Raw genomic sequence first — 12,188 nt, 5'->3', positions numbered from 1 at the left:
TAATTTTAAAATAATTTGTAATAATTTATGACGTCATCTAAATTGCAAAACAAACAAAAATCGTCTAGTCACCTATCGAGTAAATTAACTTGAATCAGTTCCCCTATCGAGTGAATAACTTTGCATCAAGCCGCCTATCGAGTGAATTAATTTTGAGTTGAACTTTGAAGTATTTTTAGTCAGTATTATTTCATAATTCTGACACTATATAATATATATATATATATTATAATTCCATGATTCTATCTAAGTAACAAAAATTAATTTAATGCTTAAAAGTTAAAAAACTAATCTATCTTTAACCCAAAAGTTTTTTAACTTTTAAATATTAAGTTATCGTCTTTACAGCTAATTAACTGCATAAGGCAGGAAACAATGTTTGCCGATATGTTTTAATTGTAATCATATATATAAAATATATATTATATATATATATATAAATTATCATTTATATATATGACTATTCGTTATTTTATGTATTTGATCTTATCAAATAAACTATCACTTTAACATTGTTTTTCCATAATTTCTTGCTTGATGTTCCTAACAATTCATGAATGTGTTCACTGAATTTAAAAATTAGTGAGGTGTGCAAGTGTACACCTGCTTGATCTGATTTGAGGGAGCTGATGCTCGCAACTCGGAGATCATTTTTTTATTTTGTGTTTGTTTAAAAAATTAAATTAAACAAATATGGCTGCTAAATTGTTGAAGAAATATTTTCTTAAAGTGACTCTTGATGTCTTGGCTTGCACACTTGGTAAGCGAGAAGAGTAGTTTTTTTAGTTAGTTAGAATAGATAGTAGAGCTTACTGATGCAACTGTATGTGTATTGTATACAATACAGTTTAGTCTCTAGAAGTAGTCTAGCTGGTAACTACAGCGCATAGCTAGCTTTTAGTTAATAGCTTAGGTTTAGTAGCTTTTTAGAGTAGGTATGTGTTGGTAATATGAAACGGAACTTAGCCACAATGACCGACCTATATAATTTTATAAGCAATCTTCAATGCCAATTATACACACGTTAAAAAGAGATAAACGTAAAAGAGAGAGGGTACAGCAAGCCTGCATGCATATGGGATATATGTTATATTATGTTATATGATATATGCTGTTTAAGTAGCAGCTGACATGTATGCATGTTATTATAAGCTTATATGCTATATTATGTTATTTGTTATATGCTGTTTAAGTGGCAGCTAACAGGTATGTACATATACATGTATATATAATTATATAGTTATATATCGATGCTATAAAAATATATAATACTGTAGTTGTGTGTATTTGATAATCCTATTAATTTCTATTATTTATTAGTAAATTAAATTTTGTGTGGTGTAAATATTAGATAATAATTATTATTTTTTTGCTGTATTTGTAGAAAAACATACACAATGAACACACAATGCATTTTTTTAAATCAATAACGATAGTTAACAGTTATAGAAACTCAATTCTATTTGTTAATCATTAGCAATAAATAAATAATTTGAAAAATTTATATCAACTACATATACTTAAAATTAGGGATGCACCGAAGTTCGGCCCCGGCTAAAATCCGGCTTTTTTTTAAATCCGGCCCCGGCCGGATTTGGTGGCCGAATATAAGCGTCTATCAACATTTAAAAATGTTATAAATAGAAAAATTTTTTATTGAATTCAATTAATTTTATGTCAATAAGTTAAAGGCTAAGCATATATGACACATAATAACAACATCACTAATTGTGAGGTGAGCTGGACAATTTTCTTTATGCAATAACATGGGTTATGCATAAATTATGAGCTGATCTTTGTGTAAAAGAACTTGTGCACGTGTATATACTATATAATTGTATATAATGGATCATATAGCTACATATTATATATATATATATATAGACATAAGCGCATAATTTAAGAACATGGTATGTTAAAGGTTAGGCTAGGCATACATGACACATAATTACAACATCACTAATTGTGAGGTGAGCTGGACAATTTTCTTTGTGCTATAACATGGGTTTTGCAAAAATTATAAGCTGTGCAAGTGTGCACGTACATGCATGGCACATAATAACAACATCACTAATTGTGAGGTGAGCTGGTCAATTTTCTTTATGCTATAACACGGGTTATGCATAAATTATAAGCTGATCTTTGTGTACACAATTTGGCATATCACACAACTTATTTATATATTTGAATTAATTAACTATTTGCTTGGTGTTATTTTTTTATGTTCAACATGTAGATAACCGTAAATGTGAGTATTTTTTTAACGTATGTAAAATGGTAACTAAAATCCGGTTTAAATTTAGTGTGTTTAAGCGTCTCTCTGGTTACTATTTTAATAAAATGACAACAACACAATGTCACTTGTACAATTTTAATAGGAAAGACGTCACTGGTTGCCCATTTCATTGCATATTTCCATCGTGTTAAATCCTTTCAAAACAGCCTCAATAAGTGCCATAGAAAAATCGGTTACAACATTTGAATACAAAGGCCATTCTTTCACTTTTTTTGAGCGTAGTGCTTATAGTCAATAAGTACTTGACTAATGTGATCCACGTCGTGCCTACATGTTACAAAGTCGATCATTGGAATTATTCTATTATCTACTGAAATAACACCAGAGTAATAAAAAATTCTCTTCTGCTTTGAGCTGGTCCTTCTAATCACCGATCCTGTCGAATCAAAATACAACACTGGCAGTATGTTCTTTTTTTTTGTTTCGTTTAGCAACTTCAACCTGTTTGTATGAATATGAAACGATGCATAACGGCTCACTAACATGTTGTATAAATCTATCACTATCTGAAGCAAGTAGTTCTTTTCTTAGCTTTATAATTACATCAAAAACGTTATTTTTATCCTCATCGTCAACACTCAATGACTCAGATCTAGCATTAGCTAAAACGTCATTTGAGTGAATTTGCATCATGTTACCTTGATGCCTGTATTATCATCGGAGGCATTAATACAGTCTATTCGGACAAATGACGGTAGCTTATTAGCCAGTTTTATTTATCTGTGATTTCTTTCTAAACCTCTCAATTGTCGTATTCCTTTTCCTACGTGAAAATAGTACTTTATGTTTGTTAAAATTTTACAATTGACCAAAGAATCAGACGGGCTGGGTGATTTGATTTGCAAATTTATTTATTTACAAACATATGTACGTACGTACATACATACTCACACACGCACACACATATATAAACATATATTGGTATGAATGGGAAAATTATAAACTGTAATCATTGGTTCGGGCATAATGCATGCAGAACCAATGGCACCGCTCTCATCTAACCTTATGATGAACTACGTTGTGCGATTGGCTGCAATAAAAAGGGCACACATACACGAGCGCACACCGCTTAAAATTCAATACTAAAAAACAAACATCGATGCTACTCAACTGAAAAATTAGCATAACCAAAAAAGCCCATTGAATAAAACGCACATAGACATAAACGAACATTGTTGAATTTGAAGTCAATTAAATTTATCATTGAATTAATTGTTAAAGATATCATTGGGTTATTTTGTTAATTATTGACACATACAATACACACACAAACACATACAAACACAAACATAATACATAAACAAACACACCCACGCATACACAGGCTAGCAGAACGTGTAATTCAATTTTTTTTTGATCCATTTATTCCCAATAAAATAAAGTGAAAGAGTCAGCCTAGCAATAAATGCTTATCTAGGGTTGAGGTGTTATAATGATTTTTATAATGAAATAAAAGCGATGATGGCAGACCAATAGTACCGACCACCATGTCTGCGAGTAAAATTTAATTTTGACCAGCGATATCTTTCTGTTTCAGTCGCTGGGATACGACGCACAATGTAAATGTTTTAGTTTTTCGAGTTTTGAACACCCTGGAAGGCTGTTTTTTTAGTGGCTGATATATTGTTATAAAGGTAATTTAATTCTACATAAGTGGTAGAAATCTTTTTTTGAGGCCGCAATTATGAATGGTTAAAAAAAAATATTTTTGTGATTTGATGCACAATGAAGTGTGTTTGTTTTTCGTGTTTTGAACACCCTGGAAGGCTGTTTTTTCAGTGGCTGATATATTGTTAGAAAGGTAATTTAATTCTACATAAGTGGTAGAAATCTTTTTTTGAGGCCGCAATTATGAATGGTGAAAAAAAATATTTTTGTGATTTGATGCACAATGAAGTGTGTTTGTTTTTCGAGTTTTGAACACCCTGGAAGGCTGTTTTTTCAGTGGCTGATATATTGTTAGAAAGGTCATTTAATTCTACATAAGTAGTAGAAATCTTTTTTTGAGGCCGCAATTATGAATGGTGAAAAAAAATATTTTTGTGATTTGATGCGCAATGTAAATGTTTTAGTTTTTCGTGTTTTGAACACCCTGGAAGGCTGTTTTTTTTCGTGGCTGATATATTGTTAGAAAGGTAATTTAATTCTACATCAGTGGTAGAAATCTTTTTTTGAGGCCGCAATTATGAATGGTGAAAAAAAATATTTTTGTGATTTGATGCACAATGAAGTGTGTTTGTTTTTCGGGTTTTGAACACCCTGGAAGGCTGTTTTTTTTAGTGGCTGATATATTTTTAGAAAGGTAATTTAATTCTACATAAGTGGTAGAAATCTTTTTTTGAGGCCGCAACTAATAATATTTTTAATCGATTTTTATGTTCAACTTACTGTCAATTTTTTTATGTTGTCAATACATCATACAATCATTGTTCATACATGCGTTACTTAAATATATAGAATACATACTTTTCATACATTTCAATGATCAGTTAAGGATTTATATAGCTATACAATTATTGGTAACATATATGAACATCTGCTGTGCATTCAGCAGATGGTCCTCTCTTTTTTCACGATCTCTCCGCGCACATAATATATGGGTCGGTCATTGTGGCTGGTGGCTAAGTTCAGAATCATGTTGGTAATTAGCTTTTTAAAGTTGGACAATGGTGAACATTAATTGATTAATCATTATTATTATCATAAAGATTAAATTATTTTTTTATTTAAAATTTAATATTAGCTATCAATAATGTTTTAATATTTAATATAAATAATAAAATGACAATTTCCAATTGATATGAATGAATTAAACTGCTACCCTTATTTGATTAAACACAAAAAATGTATGTACTGAACACCAACCACATAGCATTCTCTCCATGCCTAGCGTTGTATGCACTGAACAAACCATTCAGAAGAGGGTTCTTCTGCAACGACGAGTCACTGAAGCATCCATACAAGGACAGCACAGTTGACGGGACCATGATGATCGTCCTGGCAATCAGTCTAGGGTTTGTTATGGTCAGAAAGTTTGACTTAATTGAAGAAGATAAGCATTGGTTTGAAATCAACGTTAAATGTTTTTAAGATTCAAGATGACATTATTAATATGACTTTGAGAAAATTTTATTGTAAGTTAATAATTCTTGTGTTAATATACACAATGATAAGGTACTGACACTTTATTGCATGGAATATGTTATTTTGTTTTATTTAATTCAATCAACCTGTTCATCTTATTTTTAAATAAAATGTTATCTGCTATAGTATACTAGTGCAGCTGTATAAGTGAGGTAAAAACCGATTAGTGAAAATAAATCATTTTCAATTTACACACATCGGTTTTGTAAATTCAATTCAAATTTAACTAAAGTAACGAGTTTAATTAATTTATATATTTTAAACTACATAAATAACATTTCAATAACTTCCTCCACATTTACAGATTTTTCTCTGCGAGTTATTAATATATTACCACAAAAAAGAGAAGCAAGAACTCCGACAGCACATCCCTGCTAACCAGCACCTCCCATATTTTCTGATGTGCGTGTACCGTTATTTCGGCATGTATATGTTTGGCATCATCATTCAAATGACTGTCACGGTCATTGGCAAGTACTCCATTGGAAGGTCGCACGTGTTTCTGTTACGCATGATTAATGATCGGTTCAAATTTTATTCCAACAAGCTTTCATTTTTATTTGATTACGAATTTAGTTTAATTTTTGAATGATTAAAGTTTTAAGGTTTTCAGATGAAATTCCCGCATCTATCCATCCATCCATCTGTCTATCTCTCCATTTAACCATACATCCATCTATCCATTCATTCATCCATCCATCTATCTATCCATTCATCCATCCATCCATCTATCCATTCAACTAGCTACTCATCTATTCATCTTTTACAACATCCTTCCATCTTTCCATATATCCATCCATCCATCCATTCATCCATCCATCTATCCATCCATTCATCCATCCGTGCACACAGACTCCGACCTCACTTCCTCTCCCTATGCAATCCAGATTACTCCCAACTGAACTGCACAGTACCAGGACTGATCAGCGACATCTACGTTTATGTTGAGAGTTACACGTGCGTCGATGAAAAAAGCAGGAATGCCGTTGATTCCAGGTGATTGATATCTTCTCGGGATAGGGAGGAAATATTAATTTATTCAATTTTTATTTCAATTTTTCCACATTTTACTCTTCATATTGTTGAGTTTTTCATAGTTTATAAAGGAAAGTTTCATCATAGTAATCATTAAACAACTCACAGAAGACAGAGTGGTGTTTTTTGGCCGACATTCTCACGTAAATAAGCAATGAAGCAATCATACTATTCAAGTTTATCATTATTTGTAAAGGCAAGTTTCAACACACACACACACACACACACACACACACACACACACACACACACACACACACACACACACACACACACACACAACATATTCACATGTATATTTGCTTGATGCGACACACTTTTTGACGACCTCACGATATGACACGTACAAATGAGTCACGTGATTTAATGACCGCGATATTTTTGCTCCAGTGTGCTCCTATGAAATCATCTCTCCTACTTTTTGTGGCAGTGTGGTATTTTTTCGTTTGCATTAATGTTTTTTTTTATAAAATGAAAGCGATTAAACTTTGGATTGACAATTATAAAGAAAAGCACAAAAAAATGAAAAATTTGATTATTTAAGTAAAAATTTTAGAGTTTCAGCGTCATAATAACTACAGAACAGTAGTTTCTATCAAAAAAAAAACTTTTGAGATGAAATAATAAAAAAGTCAACAGGAACAAAAACTTACAAAATCAAAGTGTTGTTGCCTTTCATAAGCAGACATTTTCACATAAGTAAGCTATGATACTATGAACTATGAAACTGTTTATGGAATTAATTAAACTTGATCACACCGAGTTGATTGAGCTATTTTATACGTTCCACTGAACTGACCACCCACCTACAGGCTCTCCTTCCCATCAGGTCACTCATCATTCTCGACCTTCGTAGCCGTCTATCTGGCTGTTAGTCGCACCAAGTTTATCAGCTTGTGATGGATGTTCTATGAACTTTGAAAGATTTATTTGTGTCATTACTTTTTTCGCAAAGTTGTTTTTATTTTATTATTTTAATATTGATGTTGTTTCTCTCAGTGACAGCACCTCTATCTACCCCGCCATGTAACAAATTCATTCAGTTCTTATTAGGGATGCACCGAAGATCGGCCCCGGCCAAAATCCGGCCTTTTTTTCAAATCCGGCCCCGGCCGGATTTAGGGCCGGATTTAAGTGTCTATCAACATTTAAAAATTTTATAAATTGAAAAAAAAAATTTTATTGAATTCGATTAATTTTATGTCAATAAGTTAAAGGCTAAGCATACATGACACATAATAACAACATCACTAATTGTATATGACAACAACATCACTAATTGTATATATACAATAATAGTATATGACGATGATGCAGCTATAAAGCGCATAATTTAAGAACAATATATTTATTAAGCATTTTTTATTATTGGTGAATTTTATAAAAATGGCTGAAAAGAAATCCGGAGTATGGGCGTTTTTTGACGTTAAAACAAACGATAAATCCAAGGCAGTTTTTAAGGAATGCAATGCAGTATTGTCGCGGGGTAAGCCTGATAACCCCAAAAGAACCATTGTTACAGCGACAGGAAGACCCAGCTACATGATAGAAGTTTAACACTACTAAGTATCCAACCATATCAAAGGTTGCACAAGTTTACCTAGCACCTCCACCAACAAGTGTACCATCCGAAAGATTGTTTAGCACGGCTGGAGACATCATCACTGAGCATCGCACAAGACTGAGACTCCCTGACAACGCTGAGAAGCTGATATTCTTAAAATACAATGCTTCTCTTATTTAACTATTTACATGTGAAATAATAAACTTTTTTTGTACACTGGAATTTTTTCAATAAAAAACAATCAATACTTTATGCTTTGTGTTATTTTTTGGTGTTAACATGTAGATAACCGTAAATGTGAGTATTTTTTCTAACGTATGTAAAATATTAACTAAAATCCGGCCCCGGCCGGTTTTTGAATTTTAAATCCGGCCAAGTCCGGCCTCGGCCGGATTTGAAAAACCTAAATCCGGTGCATCCCTAGTTCTTATACCTCACTCACTCAACAGCACCATAATTTTATTCACCGTTACTTTCTTAATAACCACCAGCACCATCATAATCCTACCACCATCTTCACAACAATCTTCCTCATCGTCACCACCACCCATCATCATCATCATTCTTACCACCTCTGCAGATTTACTTGCAGGCTCGATTCACATGGCGGGGTGCAGCCCTCCTGAAGCACTTGTGCCAGGCTGCCCTCATCTACGGGGCCTACTATGTCTGCCTGTCGAGGGTCAGTGACAACAAACACCATCCTACCGATGTCCTCGCTGGGGCATTCATTGGATGCTTCATTGCTGCTCTGCTAGTAAGTGTTGTTAGTTGCCGTTGTCGGCTGGGGATATCCTTGCATTTGAAGCCGGTTACTGCATTGCAAGAGACAGACGCCATACCACCATGCCACCTTGTCGCCGTATATTTACATGATTTTGTGATTTTTTTTGTTGATTCTCTACACCACAACAACAGCAGCAACACATTTTTGTTACTCAACAGCAGATGAAAACATTCCACCGCCCATTCCGTACGAGCAGCAACAACAAACTCGTCCGAGATGACGTCAGCATCGAAGAAGCTCAACTGCTTTCCATCAACAACAGTGAAGTATCATAATTGTGACCTGCAGCCACTTACAACAACATCAACAACAACATTAATTTATTACAACAACATTAATTACAACAACATCAACAACAACAACATTAATTAATTACAACAACATCAACAACAACAACATTAATTACAACAACATCAACAACGGCAACATTGGCAAGAACTGCAGTGAAACATCAACAATGACATCATCGCTAACAAGTGTCACAATAACATCAAGAGCAACAAAATTTCAACAAAAAAGACTTTGACGACAAAGATAACAATGATAATAACAATAATAATAACTACAAAAATGACAATAGTCATTACAACAACAACAGCAATGTTAATAACAACGACATCATCAATTTCAACAACAAGAATGATAACTACAAGCTTACGATGAAAATAACTCGTCAATCAATTAACATTGTTGCTCTTTACACGCACACGCCTCATTGGCTGCTGATGTTTCGTTGGTTTGAGTGAATCTTCTCTGCTCATATTATTCTTTGTTATGTTCGTTTTGTTTCGGACCTATTTGTTTGCTGTTGTGCTATATCTATGTTATGTTAATGCGTTATTCACCAATTATTTCATCAATGGTATGTTGTCCTATATTAATCAATGTTATTTTTTCATTGCTTTTATTGATAGCACGTTTATTATATATATATATATATATACATACATACATACATGTATAATTGTATATGTATACATATTAAATATATAAATATATAAATTTATATATATATATATATATATATATATATATATTAGCATGCAATTTTTCAATGTTAGGCTATTATATTGCCACTAGATCGACAGCAACAAACGGACAACCGCTGATAACTTGATTCGCGCACAAAACTTTCTTATATACCTATTATTACATATTAACGTCCTACCTCGGGGAACCGGGTCTCCGGACGCAAAACGAAGATTGATTGATTGATTGAATGATGATTTGATGTAGCACAGCTTAATGTTTGAGGCTCGAACGACTTAACGTTTTACTGAATGGTTGGTCATTTTGTACTGCGTTGCAGTTACTTCTTCCTTTCAGTTGGATTTAAGAAAATGTGAGAACATGAGGACGATCGTTTGAGTTTAGCTGAAATATCCGATGATCACATAAAAAATAAATTAGATCGAGGTTCGTACGTAAATATATTTTTAATATTATAACAATAAATGCATATCGTTAACTAAATTTCATGTATTCAATGTTTTGACTTTTCAAATTTGTTTTTTTTTGTTTTTATTCAGATTTATATACCTTACTGGGGAACTTAAAACATGTAATGGTTCATACATTTAATAAATTTTAACATCTTGTATTTGCGCGTGCGGGCACTTGCTTTTCAACTGTTTTTCTTGTTAGTTTTTTCAGTTATTTCTTCTTATATTAAACATCTGTGTATATATTAATATTTAATAATATTCTGAAATATCGAACTTCAATATTATGAGTTTGTAAGCGTTCCTCATTCAAATAATCAATCAATAAATCGATCAAATCAATCAATCAATCGATCGATCAATCAATCAATCGTAGATGTAACGCGCTTACGTTCGTCCTTTAGAAACAGTTTTATGTGAAAAATTCCAAGGAACATAAAAAGTTTCGTTATATAGAAATGTTCGTTGTATAGAAGTTTGTTATAAGGAGTTCTGGCTAGTTTCATTTCATTAATTATCGTTATATGCTCAAAGTAGATTTTGATGCTTCTTAATGTTTATATATATTTTTGTTCTCTGTCCTGTGCACATGGATTTTATTTGTCCTTTACTTCGATCTATCTTACTTTATTTATCCATGCATCTTTCTTTCTATCTATATACCTACAAACTACCTTTCAGTTTTACTAAAATGCTTGGTATTTTAGTATTAAATATTTTATTTTTCTATAATTTTATTTACACTTATTAAATATTGTTTCTGATTTCATCCATACAATCTTGGATTCAAACAAAAATTTTTAATATCTGTTTTGTTTGTCTGTCGGTAATTGAAGTGATGGCGATGATTATTACCGTCGTCATAATATCGTCATTATTAAATCAATCAATCAACGATCAATAATTCAGTTCCATATATGAATGCAATGTTTATTCAGCAGAAGCGTAATTGCTCGTGAAAGCATGTAAACAACTAAATAACAAAAAATTATTCAAATTAGGAAAATTGAAACATTAAACAATGAAAATCTTCTCTAAAAATGACCCTCTCAAATCCCTGATGTGATTGTTGAGGCCGATAGCGTCCACCTTTTTTTTGTTATATCTAAGATTCGTTGTCTGTTTTTATTGAGTTCGTTGTTTCCACCCCAGTCCATTTTGCAATGTCAGCCATCCATTTTTTGGCAGGTTTTCAAACTTTTCTCTTCCAATTTCTTCATCTCATCTGTACAAATTTATTCCATTGTCCCAAATTTTGCGAATGTGTCCTTGCCCAAAAAGTCCCAATTTTTGTATCTGGAAATTTTAATAAACACTTTTTTTTATTTTTCGGGCTTTTTTATGATTTCATTTTCCATTTTCTATTTCCGGCTGATTCTCAACTTTTTTTGTAGCACTGCATTTATAACGCTTCTTATCTGCCATTTTTTAAATGTTCAATCTTTGCATGCATCCAACAGCGTAGTGAACTCGTAGATTTTTGTTACTTTCAAATCGGATAGATATTACCATTTTTCCAAATTTCTGTCAATGGTGGAAACATTTCTCGTGTAATGACTGTTTTGTTAATTTCTTTTGAGCAATTGCTTTTGCTTGTTATAACATTGCCTAAGTTCACAGACTGGTCGATTTGTTCTAGATTTTCAGATTTTATTTAGTTAATCATTGCATTGCCTTCACTTCATGCTGAAGTCTTCACTTCCATTTTGATTTTTTAGATATTCAATCCATTATCTTTATCGCCTTCGTGTGTCGTCTCAATGATGTTTCCATTTTATAACCGCATTTCTAATAATGCTGTAATGATATTTTATCATCTTTTTGGCTCTGATTTTTTTTTGACTCAATCTCCTAATTCTGCCACAGTTCTTTTTGCTGTCACAGATTTCGTAAGTGTCTTTTTTTGTTTTGTTTGTCTTT

At 32.4% G+C, this 12,188-nt stretch overlaps 1 protein-coding gene across 1 annotated transcript; it reads left to right on the top strand.

Moving 5' to 3' along the window:
* Window positions 1–325: 325 nt before the first annotated feature.
* HELRODRAFT_194939 (hypothetical protein) lies at window positions 326–9,101 on the top strand (the record flags this gene model as incomplete). Its single annotated transcript, XM_009013258.1, has 8 exons — window positions 326–458; window positions 488–760; window positions 5,169–5,320; window positions 5,745–5,929; window positions 6,293–6,436; window positions 7,288–7,345; window positions 8,620–8,796; window positions 8,958–9,101. The coding sequence occupies exons 2-8, from the start codon at window positions 694–696 to the stop codon at window positions 9,099–9,101; spliced, it is 927 nt and encodes a 308-aa protein (XP_009011506.1). The 5' UTR covers window positions 326–458; window positions 488–693.
* Between the last annotated feature and the right edge of the window lie 3,087 nt (window positions 9,102–12,188).

Source organism: Helobdella robusta (assembly GCF_000326865.2).
Source record: "Helobdella robusta unplaced genomic scaffold HELROscaffold_114, whole genome shotgun sequence".
Lineage (NCBI taxonomy): Eukaryota > Metazoa > Annelida > Clitellata > Rhynchobdellida > Glossiphoniidae > Helobdella > Helobdella robusta.
Note: the sequence above shows the minus strand (reverse complement) of the source record. Positions and strands in the feature narration are given on the sequence as shown.